This window comes from Chanodichthys erythropterus, chromosome 3 (assembly GCF_024489055.1).
Source record: "Chanodichthys erythropterus isolate Z2021 chromosome 3, ASM2448905v1, whole genome shotgun sequence".
Lineage (NCBI taxonomy): Eukaryota > Metazoa > Chordata > Actinopteri > Cypriniformes > Xenocyprididae > Chanodichthys > Chanodichthys erythropterus.
Genome location: NC_090223.1, coordinates 24,109,418 through 24,131,176, shown reverse-complemented (window position 1 = coordinate 24,131,176; position 21,759 = coordinate 24,109,418). Strand labels below are relative to the sequence as shown.

General features: G+C 37.4%; 1 protein-coding gene across 1 annotated transcript; it reads right to left on the bottom strand.

The window, feature by feature from the left end:
- Nucleotides 1-1,450: 1,450 nt before the first annotated feature.
- Nucleotides 1,451-21,449, bottom strand: hs3st3b1a (heparan sulfate (glucosamine) 3-O-sulfotransferase 3B1a). The gene is made up of 2 exons (XM_067381437.1): nt 20,720-21,449; nt 1,451-4,307 (listed from the first exon to the last, which is right to left on the bottom strand). The coding sequence occupies exons 1-2, from the start codon at nt 21,205-21,207 to the stop codon at nt 3,689-3,691; spliced, it is 1,107 nt and encodes a 368-aa protein (XP_067237538.1). The 5' UTR covers nt 21,208-21,449; the 3' UTR covers nt 1,451-3,688.
- Between the last annotated feature and the right edge of the window lie 310 nt (nt 21,450-21,759).

Here is a 21,759-nt window from a genome sequence, read left to right as displayed (position 1 = left end):
ATATTATCAACTATATAAACTAACTTCACAACTTTCACTTGCATTGATAGAGAAAGATCATTTCTTTTATTTGTCCTCTTTCACACACAAGTATTTTCCATTAGTGTAAATGCATTTAAATTCTTCATTTTCAGCGAAAGAGTTTTGAATCACGCTGGCTCTCTCGCGAGAAGTGGATCAGTTTATTTCTTTTGCAAGGCATGTGATTGGCTGTTTGCAACTGATGTCACGGATTCATGTGCACGCGCTCCACAAACTCAGGATAAAGCCTGATTTGACAGAGAAAGTTGATGATCAGCATCATGGTACCAACAAAGCCGGATTGGAGTGGTTTGGATTTGTCAACTCGAAACTAATCCTATAACCCTGAGTTTGTTCATCTACCATCATGGTACAGGCCCCAGGTTTCAGTTGGTCAATGGCCCAGACTATTTCAGTTGACTCAAAATAGTAACACGCCAACAATGAACACACCAGCACGCCCACGGGCACACAAATGGGCGCAAATGCATTTGCTATTTAAACAATGTGGCACAGGACATGAAAATGATAACTATGTCGGCTGAAACTAGCAAAAAACACTTGCGTTGCAACTGTATAATAGGGTGTATGATAGGGCCCCTATTGTCAAAACAATCCCAGTGAAAATGATTAAAATCACCGTATTATTGATGCCAGGCCAGTAGATGGCGATGTCACTTTGTAAAGAAACATTATGATCCTATAGACTGAAAACGTAATACACATGCACATGATGTCACCGTTTTCACAAATTTGTGTTTTTGTAGTCTACACAGAGAAGATAATGGTATCCAAAGTTAGTTGAAAACAGTGTCTTAATTAGAACATATGTTAGATAACTCGGTTGGCAAGTCTGACAAACTCGTCACATCACAATTTACACTTGTGTCATTCTGTAAAATGCCTGTCCTCTTTAGTCCCAGCATTTTGATGTGATCAAGCAGCGATTACTTCCATCTATTATCAGGCAATCTTTAACGGCTTACAAATGGCCCTCGTCTGGCTGTTAGCAGGACATAAAATGAACCTCTGGTAGCAGAGGGATGTCAGACAGAGCTCGCGAAGAAGCACCCTCTCAGCAACTACACAGGGAGAACGTCGAAACATCTGTAAATGCTTTGTCCCAGCTGGGGGATTGTTGTTTACACAGATACCCGCAGGCTGATATGTGCTAAGATGTTGTTGTTTGACAGGTGAGAAAAACATAGTGTAGACATCTGACACAATCCACAACATGAGTGAGATGTAAAATTTGTTCTGGAAATTTTATGTAACAGGGTGTGGATTATTTTTTTTTCTGGGACATATTCTCGTTTTCTGAAATGTTATTGATGCTTTAGAAACATTTGTTTTTATTATCAGGTGTTGAAAACAGCTGCTTTTTGTGGAAAGTGTGAAAATGATATTTGCATCAAGACGTTGCTCTCTGGTAAAAATAGATTTATTTCATCACAGCACAGAAGTACTCAGTGTCTCGTACACCTGTTTGGTATGAAGTTGGAAAGAAACAACTGTACACTCATTTTTCATCTAATTTTCATCAGATTCATTATAAAAACAACATCATTTGAAAATACACAATAAGGGCTGAATAAAACTCAACCATTGATGTATGAAAAATAATTATGACCAGGGAAATTTTACTTTCCCGCTTTATATTTCTTGTAAGGTATGAAATGAGTTAATTGAACTTCTTCATTTCATATTCATACTGAAAAAGGCCCTCAGACTTCAGTATATTTATATGAAAAACATTTATGACGTTTCATAAAAAGACTTACAGTAACATGTCTGACTGCATTGCATTGCTTTTCTTGAAAATTATAAATACAGGCTTTTGTAATGGAGTATCAAGCATGGTTGTAATACAGTTAAAATGTCTTCAAGGATTTCCTGTGTGTAATGCAGATGTAGAAAATTAAATTAAAACAGCTGGTGTCCTAAACATTAGTTCCAAACCATTTTTCTGCCATAATTGACATGTTGTATAGTTTTATGCGTATTGATCCACAAGATGTGGCTTTGGAACAGCCGATACTCAATATTGACCCTTTAACGCCTTTGTAATGAAGGATGACATGCTGGAATCCTCAAAAAACCATTAGATAAAGTTGACTAAAATATGACATCATATACCCGTAATTAGTTTCATTGTGCTATTTTCCTCCGTCAAACATTCCATCTTTTAACTCTTTCCCCACCTTAACGTATCTTCTAAAAGAGTACAGAATCTCCTGATCAAAACACAGGAGAAGCAGAAACCAGCAACAGAAGCATGTAATCTAATGCAATCATCAAACGCAAACAGCATGTAAATCAAAACTGCCTAACATTAATGAATTAATGAAATGTTGACCCAAGACGAGCTATAGGACTGTGCAAGTTTTGGGGGTGTTGATTAACTCAATATACACCATCTACGTTTTGATCATCCTTCTGAATCCGATCCAGTCATAGTCTTTCAAAAACACAATTTTCTCTGCTTTCTGTTTAAGTCCCCATGTGGTGAAAATCAAGTTTTTAGTGTTGTTAATATGTCTGTGTGGTGTTTTTAATATGTCAACACCACTGCTGAGTATTTTCTGTTTAAAACTGCAGTGATCTAAAGACAAAGGCATTTCAAAAACGCCATTTGAAATCACTTTAAGTCACAAACTAACTTGTAACCAATTACGTCAATGTGCCAGCGGGTTTTAGCATATCACTAACTATGACCGCTCTGAAGCAGGGGAGTCTCAACAGAAGCCAGGTTATCACTATATTTTGTCGTGTTGATGTGAAATATCAGGTAGACTTCACAGTATAGCGGGTGTATGATGTATATTACGATATTATGGTGAACTATAAGCCTTTCTCCACTGACGTTCTGAGTTGTTCAAAGCGTTTCTAAGGAAGCTGATTTTCAGAAAGCAGAATGAGATGGTGAACAGGAACATTTTGTGTAACATTAGCAACACATTATTAGCTGTTTGATACGGTAGTCAAGCAAAAGGCTAATCACATTAATTACCGCTATGTGTCCGATGTTGTAAAGAGAGATACAATTGCGCAGCGTTTACCTCAGTAAGTTGACCGAGTGGATCTCTGAGCTGGCATGAGCGAATGGAGGAGGGAGGGGCTAATTATCATATTCATAGATCCACATATACTAAATGAAGAAAGGGTATAGAGTTGCATTCAAGCTATTTTAAGGCATGAAGAATATTTTTCACAGGAAAAAAATGTTTAAATATATCATTTTGGTGATCAAAGATGAGTTTTAAGGGATAAAATTGACAACTACAGGTTGTGTTGATTAAAGAACAATGCTGTTGTTGTTGTTTAAAAGCAGAGGCTCTGCTCTTTTCATTGTATTGCATGTTCAGACACAACAAAATATTCTGGGTGCAATTCAATTTTTGTGAAAATGCTGGCAGTGGCTATAAAACACTAGCAGGGAAAGAGTTAAATTCCTACCTCAAATAATTTATCCCATTAGAAAAGACAAAATATCTAGCTTACAGATTTGACTGGAATGTAAACGGTAGAAACTTGCAGTATGTACAACAGATAGGCAGCCAAGTGAGTATATTATTTTCAATAAATTATTATAAAATAGAGTTCTATACTTTTTTTACAATTAATTTTTTTCCCAAAACATGATCTTAAAGGAAAATAGAAAAAGAAATCAGTCCCAGCCAAAGTCATGGCCGGTCATGTGGTAGAACTTTTTGTTAAATGGCTTATAGAAGTCTCGCAGTCTTTGAATCACATCAGGATGGATGTTCGGGTGCGTGCGGCCTTTAGTTTTGCCGAGGCAGTGCGGTTTGCTGTTGCTCTCGGGTCTTTTGAGGCAGGGGAAGCCCTTGGCGGGGTTAAAGTGAAAGTGTTTGTGCGTGACCTCCCTCCTCAGGCCCAAGAAGTGCTGTACGCGGGCCATCTCCCCGGCCGGGTCGCTGATCAGACGCTCCCCGCTCACAAACAACAACTGGCTCATGGGGAAAAACTGCAGCCACTGCTCCAGATGCCTGGCGTACATGCCGATCTGCACCGCGCTCCACGAGGTGTCTATTACATTGGTTGTGAGGTTTTTAAAAGTCAAGCTCTCGAAGGACGGGATGTCGGGTTTCTTTGAGCGAGTCTGCGTGTAGTCTGAGATCGCCCGGGTTACTGGGTCTCTAACCACAACTATCAGCTTAGTGTCCTTAGACATGGCATGGATCCGGGCTGGGACCTCCTTGGTTACAAAGTAGCTTGGTGTCTTCTCCATAGTCAGCTGACCCTCCAGAGTTTTGGGCATTAGTTCCCTAGGAGCAGAGAGGCATGGGGTGAGTATCAAAGAAAGATTCATTCTGACAGACATGACAGATATGAAAAACAGCAGGACTGTCATGGTATATACACACATCTCTGTCTATTGTACGGCTAAAGACCCAAAGCTCAAAGAAGACAGCCTCAGCATCAGACGAGACACCCATGGATAGTTCAGGACCATCTAATGCGTACTGCACACAAAACATTTTTGCGTTTTGGAGATGGTTTCATCCAAAGAGACTCAGGAGGTATTTACACAAAGACACTTCCAACTGAAAATTGAAAACCATTTATGTGTTTTGGCCATTCATTTACATGTCAGCGGCATTTTGAGGGGCCTGAAAATGCAATCTTTTGAAAATCGTCTCGAATTTGCGGTGATATTGTGCGTATTCATATTACATGTTTAGTCTGTAGGCTCGAGTGTTTCTTTACAAAGTGACATTGCCAACTACTGGCCTGGCATGAATAATACAGCGATTTCAGTCACTTTCGAGGATCCGTGTGAGCAGGGATCGTTTTGACAATGTTGCCATGTTCGCGAAAAACTTTTCAGTTTTTAGTACATTGTTGTCGTGTAAACGTACCCTTACAGCATATTCAAGGTATACATGTTATCAGCAGGAATAAAAACCCATATGATGATATTAGCACCACAATCTATCATTTGAGTAACTGTAACGAAAGCAACTGTGAGTGTTTGTAAAACTGTAAGCTCCAAACTAAATAAACATGATAAGAATGAGAAAAGAAACGGTCCCACTTTATATTAATTGGCCTAAACTACTATGTACTTACATCAAAAATAAGTACAATGTACTTCTTGCATTCATATTGAATTGCAAAACACTTGTGCTGCTATTGAGGTGGGATACGGGTAAGGTTGGGGTGGTATGGTTAGGATTAAGGGTAAAGGTAAGGTGTAAGGGATGGGTCAACAGTGTAATTATAAATGTAATAACAGAAATGAATTAAAGATGTAATTACATACAGGTGTTTTTAAAATATAAGTACATTGTAAAAACATGTATGTACACAATAAGTGCATTGTATAAAATGATTAATTTAAATGTAAGTACATAGTAGTTAAGGCCACTTAATATAAAGTGGGACCAAAGAAACAAATAAAATGTTATATTATGCAATTTAGCACATGTGCTTAATACAATATTTTTAACAGGGTGCATTGGAATAATATTTATTGTGAAAAGCAATTTATGGATACACTGAATCTAAACTGAAATAAGAAAATATTTTAAAATGAATGTCTTCATGTTTATACAGCAGCATTCTTACAGCTGGTAAAAAAATTAAAAAAAAATAAAATATATATTTTAGAAATATTTACTTAATTTTGCACAAGTTTTCTTCAAATAATATCATACACTTTTGCATGATAAAACTGTTTTAAAAGTACTGGGTCGTTACAATTGAAGTTTTTGGGTGAAGAACAGAATTCAGGTCACATGCAATAAAGTACACCCTGTTTTATCCCTAATATAATCATTTATTATAGATGTTTAATGCAATATTTTTGGTAACACATTATTTTAAGGTGTAATTACACATTACATGCACTTACTATAGTTAGTAAATATCCATAGAACAGTAAATATCCATAATTAAAAGCATCTAACCCTAACCTTAACCTTATACTTACATTGTTATACAGTTACATTGCATAACAATATCACCTTAAAATAAAGTGTAACCATATTAACAAGGTGCTTTGGAATAATATTTATTGTGTAAAGCTATTTACTGATAAATCTAAATTTATACATATAACAACATTCTAACAGTGGGTAAAAAAAAAATCATATATACTTCATTCTTCATTCAGTCTTTTTACTATCGCACACTTTTTCATCACGCCATATAAATGGGTTCATGACATTACGTAGTTACATTTCAAAAAAGGGGATCATCATTTTTGCAATGATTAAAAAAATTATAATTTCCATAAGTTTATGGCCAGAATAAGGTGCAAATTGGACCAGACGTCATATTATTAGTCAAATGTTTTGTTACACAAGACTACAAAGAAGACAGCAAGCAGTCTGGACCAAAAGCTGAAGGGCTAATATATAGAAAGTCATATTTTCAGTTAATCTGTGCTTGAGTTATCATGACTGGATCAGCTCTTGTGTATATTATAAAGTTATATAGAGCACACAGAAGAAAAGACATCCATCTCCTTATACTCCACTTAATCCCTCTTACAGTCTTAAAATAATCCTCCTCTGTGACATCATCACGGTTATCTCTCAAAACAGATCACTAATTGTCTGAACAAATCACACAAAGGCTCGGAAGTGTACATAAATGCAAGAGCCTACTCCCTTTCCCCCAATGTTTTATTTCAGACTAGGTTTTCACTTGTGGATGTAGATTTAATTTCACTCCCATGATACTTGAATCAGCAGTATCAGACCAGCAGCTGTAATTGGCAAATTAGTCTTTTAGCTTTAGCTAGCTAGGGGGGAATGGCTGAACTGGGTCAAGTGAGGTTTATGCAAGACCAGACATATGCACGATAATGGACGTAATGGTGGAAACAACTCGGGTCAATGCAGGGTCAGGAAAGGTAGACCAAGGACAAGATACCATCACAGTCAGACCTATGATTATCATCCTTTTTTTCTTTTTTTTTTTTTTTTTTTTACAGGGGTCACATCATGAGGAATCAAATTCCCCTTTATTTGTTTGAGATTAAAGAGTTTAAACTATGACAACATGTTGTAACTAGCAGAATTGAAAATAACCACTTCAAAGCAAACAGAACCTTTATTAAATATAAGCCACTGTTTTTTTTCTGTTTTTTTTTTTCTTCTTTTTCCAAATAGCGCTGAAACCCTATTATAATTGTTAATTTCCAAGGATCAGCATTCCCCCCTAAAAGTGATCAGGCAGACCAAACCATAAGTCATATAGAGACTTGAAACTTTGAGGGCTGGTAGTACTCACACATTCTACAACATCAGCAAGGCTCGCCCCGATTGGCCTGCAGGGGCGCTACAGTGGTCAGTATGAATCTCCTGAACTGTTAGGTCTAGGCTCAAGTGTCTTATATGGTTGCAATCCTTGGCTCAAAAGAGGAAAAAATGCATGCCTCGTATTCACTCGTCGTTTTTGCGGAATTTTTGTGTATTTTGGATTTTTTTAAATACCTACTTTTGCAAACTAGTCTTAGGTTTTTGGCCCAATTGGAACTAAACCAGTGCAGCAAGATTCTCTGGAGTCTGATTATCAATAGTTATCAGTTCCGATTCACAGTCCCAATGAGATGCCAAAATGTTCAAAGTGGGCGGAGCCAGTTTTACTAAAATGGCTAACTTGTGAACGGAATGAGATATTTTCACCAAACTCCGCACACCTATGCAAGAGCTCATTCTGTGGGCGCATGAAAAAGGAGGTGGTGGCGCTATAACAGGATAAAAACACGAAAACAGCTATAACTACTTCACCGTAAAAATTGGTATGCAGTCTCTTTGTCCAAGGTATATGAGGACATATATTGAAAATCATGGATCATCATCTCATTGCATGTAAAGGATTGTGTATCGTGCAGTTTTTCGCACACACACACAACATTTGTACCACATGGTAGTACTCCTCATTCTGAGCAACTTTGCCTGTAGGACCGCCTCTGTCCATTGAATTGTTCGTAAATATTGGAGATTATTAAAAAAACCCCAAAACAAACAAAAAAAAACTGTTAAACAAACACTTTGGTGAACTAGTCCTATAGGTCTTTAGCTCAACCTCAATAACTGCTAAAAAGCTTTAAAAACTATATATTTTCTATGGTAAATTGCCTGTATTTGTGCATGGTAAATGGTCTTTTCCATCTATAATCAAGATGTTTACAGGCTTGCTAATTAAAACATAACACACTGCAAAAAATGCTGTTCTTACTTAGAATTTTTGTCTTGTTTTTAGTCAAAATATCTTAAAGTTCTTAAATCAAGAAGCATTTTCTTGACAAGTACAAATTATTTTCTTGTTTTCAGGAAAAATAAATCAAAATTGAGTACTTTTTTCCTTAAAACAAGCAAAATAATCTGCCAATGGGGTAAGCAAAATAATCTTAGTCCAAACTGAAAACAAGATTATATAGCTTATTCTTGGTTTGAAATAAGATTATTTTGCTTACCCCATTGGCAGATTATTTTGCTTGTTTTAAGGAAAGACTTACTTAATTTTGACTTATTTTTCCTGAAAACAAGAAAATAATTTTTACTTGTCAAGAAAATGCGTCTTGATTTAAGAACTTTAAGATATTTTGACTAGAAACAAGACAAAAAATCTAAGTAAGAACAGCATTTTTTGCAGTGCACTTTTTTACGCATGTGTGTTAAAGGCCCGCAGTTATATTGTTCTGCAACATTTTTTACTTCAGAAAAATACATTTGAACACATCGATCACATGAATCCGGCACAGTTTAATGAAATAATAAATGTTTCTTGAGCAGTAAATCATCATATCAGAATGATTTCTGAAGGATCATGTGACACTGAAGACTGGAGTAATGATGCTGAAAATTCAGCTTTGAATCACAGGAATGAATTACATTGAAAACTATATTAAAAATAGAAAACACCTATTAGGAATTATAATATTTCACAATATACTGTATCTGCTTTTACTGTATTTTTGATCAAATACATGTAACCTTGAGCATTTCTTTCAAAAACATAAAAAAAATTGTACCAACTTTTGATTGGAAGTTTAGAAGTATTATTGAAGGACAGCAAATGTGCTTTAAGACAAAGAAGAAGAAGAACAATGCATTATAACCTCTGTAAACTCTTTCAAATACAATGAGGGTGTTTTAAAGTCTTGAAGGCAGAACAGAAAAAAAGTCCAGTTTAACTCTATGGATCAGAAAATGGCTAGATGTTCATAAAAGATAATATGAGCCCTTTAAACTGTCAAACAAGATTTATGATTATATACAGTTTGGACAAACCTATCAACTATTCCACTTGAAACAACAACTGATTTACCCAGAGCCATTTATAGTTTGCCAGCGACAAGAGTTTTGACAGTGACAGATGTTTGAAAATAAAATTAGCCATGAAGCTGAAAGTAGGGAAAGAAATGTTGCCACAATGATTACGTCTGTTAATGAGGCATTTATATATAGACACATTACTAGGCGAAGACTGTTGTCTTAACCTCTCCTTCAAGACAAAGTTTAATAGATACTATCTAAGTAATTACTGGCATGAAGTGGGGAGGTGGGGAAAGGGTTTATACTGTAAGAGGAGAAGAAAGACGATGCATTGGTTCCTCAGTGCTCTGAGGAGTCGGGGGGATTCGAGGGCTAATCCTGTCAGGGGGATTGCATGGGCTGAGCTCATTAACCACCTACCAAAAAAAAAAAAAAAATGCATGCGGTGCATCTTATGTAATCTTAGAAACCTCTCCATTTCTCACTGGACTCTCATCATTAATAAGGGATGTGAAAAAAAAACAAACCTTATGAGACAGAGACGCATATGGGGGGAGAGCGGTCTCTGTATCTCTGCAATTACGTTCACAGTCCCTTAGATACACAAGCTGAGTCTTTTGCAGTGGCCCACAGGGATACTAAACACAACTGATCCAACTTTCCACCTGGTCCCTAAGCAAAACAGACTCGAATCAGAACCGCATGCATTATTCATACAAGCAGACAGACACAAACGTGGTGTCTTGTATTAGAATCTAAAAAAAACAAAAAAAACAAATGCTTTGGCAATTTGTTCTTCTTAACAGATTGCGCAGCCCGGAAGCAATGGCTTTTTTTAATCCAGCATCTCTTTCAGACAAAACAGGGTAAAGAGACACAAGGATAAAGTTTGCTTCTGTTCATCAAGTGGCCATAAAAAGGGAGCAGAGTACAGCAATATTTTAATTTTTTTTAGTTGTGAAAAAGAAATGCACTTAATTGTATTAAAGGTACAATATGTAAAATTTTTGCAGTAAAATATCCAAAAACCACTAGGCTAGTGTTATATATTTTGTCCAGCTGATTATTAACAATATCTCTAATGTTTTCAACTACTTGTAAATCATGAGAAAATTCCCATTGTAAACGGTGACACGGGGCAGTGCAGTCGCCTGTCAAGGACGTCAGTTACCTTTGTTACCGCCTTTACTGACGTAGAAACCACATGACAACAGTGCCGTGGACAAAAGCGGAAGTAGAGTTAACGTCCAGCAAACCACTAGCTTGCTTCAAGCAGTTCCTTATTTACTTCTTGCACGTTTTATGGTGGATTGTGTTACTTATTTATGGAACATAACTACTTTTTACCATCTGCCGCTGGTTCTGTCGACAAGGACAGCTCCCGTAAACTCATGACCGGAAAAGCGGAAGCGGCGCCGGCGGCTGTGTCATAATAAAAGTCCCGCTGCTCGTGAGGCGTGTGTTGATCAATCGCTTCAGCTCCCGCAACACTCGGTCCTGCTCTGCTTCATACTACAGTAACGTTAATAATCGCATCCACAAACATGAGTTCTTCCAGACTCCAATCCCTATTCTTTTGCACCATCCATTGAGATGGAGACCACATGTCCCAAGTTTCCGCTCTAAAACTTGGCGTCATCAAACTACGCCTTTGTTTTGAATAGGCTTCTAGCGACCTCTAGCGGAAAAAAATATCACAAATTGTACCTTTAATCAGTTGAATTAATTAATTTTGCTCAAGTAAACACTAGTGAAGTTCAAGTATATTTTCCATGTATACTTTAAGTAGCAAGTGTAGCCTACGAGAGCATCACGATTCTGGATAAATTGGGAACTAGCTTTTTGCGCTGTTCCCTCATGGCTCTCGCCCCGCCCTGCTTGTCACAAAATGGCTGCGTCCGAAAACGTAGGTAGCTGTCTTGCTGCCTCGCTATCTTATAAGAGAATGACTTGTACGGCAGCATTTGTGCATGAAGGTACCTCACGAAATTGATTTCGGACAGACTTCTGAGGCAGTGTAACAGTTCAATAGCAATATAGCGCGAGCTTTGGTGAGAACTAAACAAATATTTAATTACTACAGTAGTAATTTCTCGATAGAAATGATATTAAAATTGAAATATGTTGATCAAAATCGTACATTTATACACAAACTGAGCAGCAAACGCAACCCTCGGACACCATCTTTATTTTTCTAACTCAACTGTCACAGAATGGAAAGCACAGGATTGTGGGATATCAAAGGCAGCTAAGGATACATCTATGCTTCCTTCAAAAATCGATCTGAGGAAGGTATATCATGAGACAGGAAGTGAAGCTAACATTGGATTCGGACGTGCCTTGATGCCTTATTACCTTGAAATGTTTCCTCAGAAGGCAGCATTTTCCAGTTTTCGGACACAGCCAATGATTCAATGTCAAATACATATTTTTAACAGTCACTTGTTGCCACCTACTGGTGTAACAATGTAATCGATATAATCGCTATTTGAAGCACCATGTTCCATTCTAAAGGTGATTTTGATCGCTTCTGTCAGGCCAGGCAAAACTAGCCCGAAAATACGTAGCGCCATGTACGTTTCGTGACAGTTTCAATGTGATATGACAACTGACTGTTCAGTTTTTTCCCGAAACAGATGAACGTAAATATGGTACATTTTATATAATGTTGGTTTTGTATGTATCACCACAGTTCTGAGTTGAAATGTCCGGTGAGTGGCGCTAAAAGTGTAATGCTCCATTATGTATTAAAATAACGCACAGTGCTTTATTTTGCAAGAGATGTGAGGCATTTTGCAGTTTGTGTGTGCAATTCTTGGATTTGTGTGTAAAGTTTTGAAAAAAGAGGCAAAGTTTTAAAAAATGCGTGTAAACAGTTGAAAAAAAAAACTGCTTTACTGCCCCTAGTGTTCATTTCTGTTGGAAACTGCAGTGATATGTACATATTGGTACGTTTTTCATGTTTTGCAAAAATGTTCCCACAGGTAAGTTTTTCCATGAGATCAGGTTGGCTTTCGCAGACATCAGTGTTTCTATCCCAATTATAAACTTTTTACCTAGAAGTTCTGTGATGATGTGAATATTTGTAACGGTAACAACAGTACTGTATGGATCAAAACACTTTGTGAATCTCCTTCATACATGACAAATGAATTGAGATCGCCATCTTTTAAAGATTAATCGTACAGCTCTAAAGTATACTAATAACAATGTACTAGTATAGCATAATTTTTAGGACTAAACTGGCCCACTATTTAGTTTATAAAATTATACTTGAAGTGTAACAGCAGTAAACTTTGATTATTGATTGTCTCCACAATATTATGGACCCTATATATATTTTTTAACTTGAGACCCTCCATCAGTGTATACTGTATCTCTGAAAAGTAAAAGTCCAATCACTTACGAAAAAAAGTAATAGCCCATCTCTTTTCAAAAAACCACAAGATTTGAGATGACATTCATATCCATAGCACAGACAGGATTTGAAAAACTCATAACACTAAACGATAGTAATGATGTTTGCTTTAGCAAGCTCTACTAATAAATGAGTAAACAGGGATATTAGCAAGCCAACCCTGAAGCCAAGAACAGTACCGAGGGAAACCAGACTTCTGCACACAATCCAGCATAACAGTCTTTACTAGCCAGAGTTTAAGATTAAACTCCACTATTGGACCAGAAGAGAAATAAAGCTCTCCAGCACCACAGGGTTAAATTAGAGAGCCTGCTGTGTTAGATGGCTGTTATTACCTTGTTTTGTCTAGAGGGAAGTGAGCTGTGTCTTCTCTGGAGCATGTTTTTGAAGAGCTCTCTGTAAACCTATGTTTACATTATCTGCTATCAGGTAGTACGTTCAAAGGCTGGTGTTTATGCCTTTTAAAGTTTCTGTGCTGTTTGAAGTTCCCTCAGGATAGTTTGAGATGCTGAGATGATAGTCGTCATAGAACAGCACTTTGCAGCAGGGAACTGCAGTGTTTAATGAGCTGCTTTCTGCTTATGCAACTGTTGTGTGGAATTTCTTAATGTGTTTTTTTTTTTTTATCTTTTATCACAGCCTTGATAGCACACCTAATACTGTTTATGTTAGATGATTATGTTTATGATGTAGTCTGTATGCAAGTCAACTTCTTTTAAGATTTTTATGACGTTTGCACACTAATACAGCACTTAAAATGTGATTCTTTCAAGATGATTCATTCTTTAAGCTTCATACATGAGCTTCAAAAGTTTGGGATTGGTAAGATGTTTTAATTTATTTTTTGTTCAGCAAAGATGCATTAAATTGATCCCAAGTGACAGTAAAAGATTTATAGTGTTAGAAAAGATTTCTATTTCAAATAAATACTGTTCTTTTGAACTTATTCAAAGAATCCAGAAAAAAATGTTTTTACATTAATATTTCACAATATTTACTGTATTTTTGATCATATAATGCAACCTGGTTAGCATAAGAGACTTTGTTGTGTTCATGAGTGAATTACTATTTTGAAACAGAAACATAACATGTGTGAGAACAGAAGTGAATTGAGTAAACAAGATGGATGAAGTTTGCAACTCCTGTCTCGTCTACTTTATTGTTTAATAACTCCTGACAGATACCACAGACTTCATTCAAAAAACTTTAAACATCTTACCAGCCCCAAACATTTGAACAGTTGTATATATATTATATTTTAGTATAGTAAAAGCTAACACCTACTCACCTGTGTATATCTCCATACAGCACCCATAGAAGGACATTAGTTTGTGTCTGATGCCATTTCTTCTAATTTGCTTAATAAAATATATTTTTAATAAAAATTTGTATCCTAGTTGCACGTTAAGGGTTTGCAAGCCCTTTTAGTCATGATTTTTAAAACGGAGCACAGCACCTCGTACCTAATTGCTTAAATATATCCTACCCACCTGTTCTCAAGCAAAATGAGCACTTAGCATAGGTCATTTTAAGAGAGCAGAGACCCAACCTGAGAAGGAATTCTTCTGGGAATGTCACTTTGTCAAAGAAAAACAGGAGGGTACGAGAAGTGGTGGTATGCAGCTACTTCAAATAATCTGACAGAGTTTCTGTGAGACACGTTCCAGACCCGCATCAAAGCACAAGCTGGGGGGCCGTGGGTCCTTTCATGACTAAAGTATGTCATCTTATCATTTCTGCGCTCTCATAAACTCAGAATTTAGATTATTTCTGTCTGTGGATAAAACGGTATTTCATCATATATTTTTGTCTGCAGATAAAAGACAAAAATAGGACAAATAAAATCATTTACTTCTAGTCTGGGAATTTGAGACACCTTTTGCATTCCCCTCCAATTCCATTTTCACATTCAGAGAGAACTACGTGCTTTACATGAACAAAACATCAGTCTCACATTTAGACTAAACACAGTTGTTTAACTATGAGATGTTGACTTTCCTTTCTGATTTTTATGTAGCTGGGGATGCAGATGTTGCAGGTATCAGGGTGAATTAATGAATTTTCACCATTAAATCAAAACTCTTATTTTTTTTTTATGTAATTTGCCAGTATTTATTATAAATAGTTTACCCGTGCACATTTAACAGAGACCAGCTAGTAACAGCTGTGTAGGTAAACCTCGCTCCCCAGGCCTCAAGAGGCGCACTAGTGACTGACGCTAGAGGTCGCGGTCTTTAGCATCCTTGTTAGCGCTCTGCCTCCCACGCCGGAAACACCAACTCGGTGAGGTGCGAGTAGAACCGGAGGAGTTACGTTGGTGCCGTGACCTGGATGGGAGTGATGTTTGGGGGGTGAGTGTAACGAAAGACAGCTAGTAACAGCTGTGTGGGTAAACCTCACTCTCCAGGTCTCAAGAGGCGCACTAGTGACTGACGCTAGAGGCCGCAGTCTTTAGCATATGTTAGCATGCCCGCCTCCCATGCCGGAAATACCAGCTCGGAGCGGTGCAGTAGAACCGGAGGGCTTACACTGGTGCCGTGACCCAGATGGTAGTGATGTTTGCGGGGTGAGTGTAATGGAGGACAGCTAGTAAGAGCTGTGTTGGTAAACCTCACTCCCCAGGCCTCAAGAGGCGCACTAGTGACTGAAGCTAGAGGCCGCAGTCTTTAGCATGTATGTTAGCATGCCGGAAACACCGGTTCGATTCCCGCTCAACGCAGTTCGAATAGAACCAGAGGGGTTACGTGCATTGTTTGTTTTTTATTCATGTGCCCTTGTAATCTTTAATCAAAATATCTTCCTCTCCCTCTTGCAGTGACCTCTTTTATTCTCTCATTTACTGGCGTGAGGGCAGAGCAGCCTGTCACTCACATGAGATCCACCAATAGCAAACCACAACCATCCAGCCATCCCATCAATTCCTGATGGATAAAATCGAGCCTTCATGGTTTTTCTTGTTCAAGAAGCAGTTTCACTTGGATACAAGTCACAATAGAGAGAAAAAAAAAAGACTATTGCAACTTCCGCTTCATGCTGACTTTAAAAATGTTTTTGCATTCACTGGCTAAAGGTAAAGGAAAATAAATAGGTTATAGGTATGCCTTGCCCTCAGTAGACAGCATAATAGACATACTTCCAATAAAAATGGACTACTTTACACAATATTTGTGTGCTGTGTATTTGTATATAAATTAGAGTATTAGCCTTAGCAACTTCAGACCCACTTATTTCACCATTTCACCCACAATTTCAGTTGTTTATTTAAGCAACAGACAAGAGGGCAGCTCACTAGACTCTTGAACCGAGCTCTACATTCCCTTAATGTGCCAGTGAAGAGAAGAGCCAAGGGTTTATAAATTATTATAAGCAACTGGCTTTTCACACAGAAGAAATCCATCATTCTCTTCAATCCATTCGTGCCTTACCATCCCACACAAAGACTAGCAGCAATTTTATCAGTAAACAACAGCAACATCTTTCAAGACTGAGGAAAAGTTACGTGCCTGTTTTAAGAATACCCTCATTCTGCTCCTCTTAGGGCTTTTTTTGAGGGAGATCCTGCTGTGTTTCTCAAAAAGCACTTTCACCCTCTGAGCACATTTGCATACAAAGTGAAGAAAGAAACAACACAATTCACTCTAATTGCCTGCTCTTTCTCACTGGGGTTAATGCAGAACCTCAGGGGTTCATCAGATCCTCTTTTGAAACATTCAGCATCTCGCTCAATAGACTCACTTTAAATCTACTGCCAGCATCTGCCATCCACAAACAAGCTACTCCTTGTAACTCAATCATGGTGTTTGCTCGAGAGTCAATAAGTAATATGATTGCACCAGAGAACTTTTCACCATGTTCTTTTCTGAATCTCTCAAAAACGGACAGTTGTGTCTACTGACACGTTAAATAATCTTGACCAATACCATTATTTCCATTAAAATAAGTTTAAATTACCATGGTAATACCACAATATTCTTTCAAGTAGCAAATACTATGCTACATGACTATGGTAATTTAGTACCAATGTAGCTAATATATTATCATGCCATTATAGGGTTACTGTATTATATTTGATACACAAATTTATATGGCCTCTATATTATCAATATGATCAAAACCTTGCTAAAAATCCTGTTGTACACGATCTTCTATACGCATTCTGTCATCCGATTAATCGTTTAGACTTTTTTAACAAGTATAATTGTAAAAACAAGTCATGATACATGTTGTGCAATCTTAGTTTTTATAAACTAAACATAAGAACATCTTTTATATCGTTAGTAATATTTCAAGATGAACACTTGCATTATGTTAAAATGTGAGCATCAAACATGATACATCAGGCTTTTGAGAAACGTTTATTTGTTCATCGTCTCTCACTCATTGTATTGCATTGCATTATATGTTTTGCCATCACAATAAAAAAATACAAAGCTTTGATCATAAAACTAAGCATTTAAATATCATCTTAGTAAGAAATATTATTGGGAGATATAGAGTGGCAACTGATATTTGTACGCATTTTATGTAAATATCTGCTGTAGTACTGTTATAAAAACTAATTTACATTACAAGCTACATTACTTTTTTTTTTTTTTTTTTTTTTTCCCTTTGAGCACAAACTCCATAATCACTAAGAGGCCTAAAAGCCTGAAGTATCAATCTTTTTAGATATTAATATATTTTGTCTAAAGGTTCAATAAACTGTTCCATTTCCAAAAACATATATTTTCTGACTATTATTGTATGTCAGGCTTTACAGGGTTAATATTGTAAGGGTTTTCTCTGAAAGAAAATCAGATTAAGAGGTAAAATATTTCAACATTAGGATCATAAATATCCACAAATGAATGGCCTGTTTATTGAATTCATCAGCCCTTCATGTTTCTTCAAAAGCCTTGTATGAAAAGTCCCGCTGCATGTACAGTTATAAAGCCCTGCTGTGCTCAGTCACCCTTCTGAACGCCTCCTGCAGGGAGCACATGGATGCCGCCTCTGTGTTGGACTAACAGTGCAGCAGAGCTCAATACCTCCACTGGAGACTTGGCCACCTGGCTGCATGCTTCTCTCTCCATGTTTCTGCTTCACAATTAGTCTGTGGGCTTCCTGGATAAAGAGGCTCATCCTGCTCTTTGCCTCTTCCTTGTATTCCCACTGTGCGTCAATACTGAAGGAACTGGGTCTTCAGATTCCTCCACAGAATGTCTGTATAGCCGCGTGAACAATAAAAAGCTTTGGGGTGCATTTTCCTTTGCTAGGGTTTCCAACAGAATTTGACAGAATTCATTCTGTCTATGTTGATGTTTATATGAAACAAATTGCCTAGTTTGAACGGTGTTTGGCTCCTGTTGATCAGACGGTCTAAGGTGATTCTAGGCCTAAATAACAAGCAAAACGGATCAATTTATTTGTGATAGTCAAAATTCTGGGCCTGTTTGCACCTGATCACTTCATGCATTTTTATTGATCGGATAGCGATCTGATTTATTAAAACGATTCCATTTACACTTGGCCACATAAATGTATCTCCACAAAACGTTTATAAATCCTATCTTCAATTCCTGCTCTATATGCAGATTTAATGGAGTTCACACAAATATGAGCTGCATTTTATTGATCATCAGCTAATTTCAAAATCAAATACCGCAATAGGTGAGAGCGCGGCAACAGCACTGTTGAGATCATTTAGTCTCATTACTTTTAATGAAGATAATTGTGTTTTGAGCATCTGCTACTTACTTTTAGTTTAATTTGTGGCAGTTTGCATGTTTGCTGGCTGAAGAGATACTTAGCTGCTCATCTGCGGCTCACATATCTGGCAATAACATGTTATTTAGCCTATAACACACTCTCACACATTTATTTCTTTTGTAATTTACATATGTGGTTTCAACAACCAGATGCATTTACACTTGTTCAGTTTTGACTGGATCGCGTCCCAGACCACCACCAGAAGTGGTTTGAGCGATCGGGTTTAAATCTGCCTTGAATGCGTTTCGGAAGGCATTTACACCTGGTCCTTTCATGATCAGATAGCTATCCAATCAGAGAATATGCATTAAGAGATCAGAGGGCCTGTTTACACCTATCTCACTCTTAAAAATAATGATTATTTATTGGCATTGATGGTTCCTTTTAAGTACTTTTAACATCCATGGAATCTTCCCATTGCACAAAATCTTCCCATTGGAAAAATGTTCTTCAGATTATTAAAATGTTCTTCACACACACTAAGGAAAAATGGTTCTTTTAAAAATTGTTCATTGAAAGGTTCTTTAGGGAACCAAAATGGTTCTTCTAATGGCATCACTATGAAAAGTGTGTGTGTGAGACAACAACAGGCCAAACCAACTCTCTGTGACTGTTGCTGCTTCCCAATTCACATACTATCCATCCTAAATAGTATTTGAAATTAGAATTAGTGTGTCCCAAATTGTAGTATGTTGAAATGAATATTCCAAAAGGTTCCCAAATGGTCTTTTTTTTCCTGGTTAGAATCCAAAGTGCAGATCTAACGGCTAATATTGCCTACAACCCTTTGCGCTGTGGACAAGGATTCGATTAGAACTACGAAGTGTTAAAAAAAACTACATGACAGATTTGCGAGTCCTGATTAGGATCTTATCTGACAAAAAGATGTATTCAGTGTTATCGACATATTTCATCTGCAACAGCACTGTGAACTTTAAAAAGATACATTTGGTCATTAACCTTAAAATGCGTCATTATTCAAACATGTGGAGAGTTCTTTGCATAAAAAAGATCCGTGACTGCAGATCAACATTCTCTCCAAAATGGTAGGAAATTAAAACTGAATGTAGAGGATTTTAAATGTGACAATTTGATTGATAGGGCAAGTTTAAACGGTGACAGAATGCATTTAAACTAAGCATATGTTAAAGACGCAATTATGATGAAGTAGTATGTCTCAAAGCTTGCTCTGCTACACACTTAAAAGTACTTTTTCTTCACAAAACCATTAAATACTTTTAGGGCATACCGCATAGTATAAGTAGTCGAATTGGGATGCAGCATATGTGTTTTCACAATGCGGCTGTCTGGTAAAAGAATAAAAATACTAGGAATCAAAGGTGAGGGTCAAACCTCCATGGATTGATAATGTTGTGCAAATGCACCTGACTATGAGGGGTGTTACGCAAGCACAGAGCATAATGTTTATTTAGTCTGTGTTTGTCTTGAGTCATTCCAGCATTTTATCTAGTTCACCATTACTAAACTAAATTTGGTGTTGGAAAGAATTCATTCCCATATGTTCACACTCAACAAGTTCCCTTTTTTCTCTTTTGGTTTCCTTTAATGTAGCCTATATCATGCCCACCAACATTAGTTCTGTTTGTAGTATGTAAAATGTAATAACATCCAATAAGAACTGTCTAAATCCTTTATAAAACATGCTTAGGTGCCTTTAACTACTGTTTACTTACATAAGAGTGCATGTTAGTACAAAGAAACTTGATATAAAGTGGAACCCAAAACTTTAACAAGAAAAGGGTTTTTTTGTTTAGCAAACTGTTAGGCCGTTATAACAAGCCAAAACAGACAAAAACAGCAAACTAAATAACTTTTAAAAAAAACAAAAAAAACAAAACAAAAAAAAAAAGCATTTAAAACCTGTAAAGAATTATTAGAGAATTGTAAAATTGTAACTCCAGGCTTGGAAAACCAGGACAATTAGGAAAACCCTCAAAAATAAATAAATAAATAAATAAAAATAATCAATGCGATTAAAGGAAACCAAACAAGAGGATGAACGAAGCTTCTCAAAAATGTTTTAATTTCTCTCTCTCACACCTACACACACACACACATACAGGTTTCAACGTTTCAAACGAATATATAACCACAAAAGTTATAAGACTACAAGTTACAAAATTATAAATATAACGTATATTGTCCGAGATATACTGACAGGTTTATGTGTCGCTACTGGGATGAATATGAGCCACATAATTCTCCGCTCTTAATCCGCTTTTATCCTGAACGATTTTAAACGTGTTGTGGATAAACGTACCTGTACCACTCGAGTCCTTTCTCGTAGTTGCGATCAAAAAAGTGCGGCTCCGCTCCCACCGCGCGGATATCAGGATGGAGGCGCAGAAACTCGAGCAGCGCGCGCGTCCCGCCCTTCTTCACCCCTATTATAATCGCTTGAGGCAACTTTTTGGTCTCGGACCCGTTCAGGGCACCTGCCACTCCCGAGTCCTCGTCATAAGCAACATCGCCCTTATTTTCCTCCCAGCCATCTCCTCTGCTGTCAGCATCACTCTCGTTGTTTAATAAGTCCCTGGACTGGCTTTTGAGGAACACCTCCTGGTCTTGTTTCTGGAGAGGTCTGGGTGGTATCCCTCTGCTCCTTTCTTCCATCACGAAGGTCGGTGTGGTGGAGCAGTAGCCCACGCAGCAGTACAGCATGTACACCCACAGTGACAGCATGATGCAGAACACGAAAAGTTTATTTTTCACCGGCTGAGTAGAGTGACAGTGCAGACTATATTCCATAGGACTCTCCTGTGTGGAATGGCAATGTCCAATAGGGCATATTGGCAAAGTTACTTGTTCCTCCGCATAAGTCCCTGTAACATGCAGGCATCTCCGCGGGAGAGGAAAACTGAGAGCATGAGTCGTCGGCAGATGTTGAATTCATTTCATTTTGGTGTCTGGACAATGCCGGAGATGTAAGAAAGTCACAGCTGTTACACTGACACGAGCGCGCCTGCTCGCATCACTCCATCGCCTCCCACTGGTTCATGTCATCTGAGTGAACAGAAGAGCCATGCGCTCTATTTAAAGGAGAGGGGCGTGTGATTGACAGCGGGATTGACCAATCGGAGCACACGCCCAAGCCCTTTGGTTTTTGTTGTGTTTTTTGTTGTGTTTTTTTTTTAATCTTTTAATTTTATCAAGTGCAGTGTCTTTGTTTTGTCATCTTGAGGTAGATTTATTTTTGAACATAAATGTCATTGTACGAGCATATTTTAAAAAGCTATTGAATATTTCCACCAATAGTGGGGCATGCTGTCACACTACAGGGGCAAGTTGTCACAATAAAAC

Excerpts from the sequence above, each read along its gene's own strand:
- hs3st3b1a (XM_067381437.1), bottom strand. The coding sequence starts at position 21,207 with ATGGAATATAGTCTGCACTGTCACTCTACTCAGCCGGTGAAAAATAAA. Across the intron at positions 4,308-20,719 it reads AAAGGACTCGAGTGGTACAG|GGAACTAATGCCCAAAACTC; the intron begins GTACGTTTATCC and ends CTCTGCTCCTAG.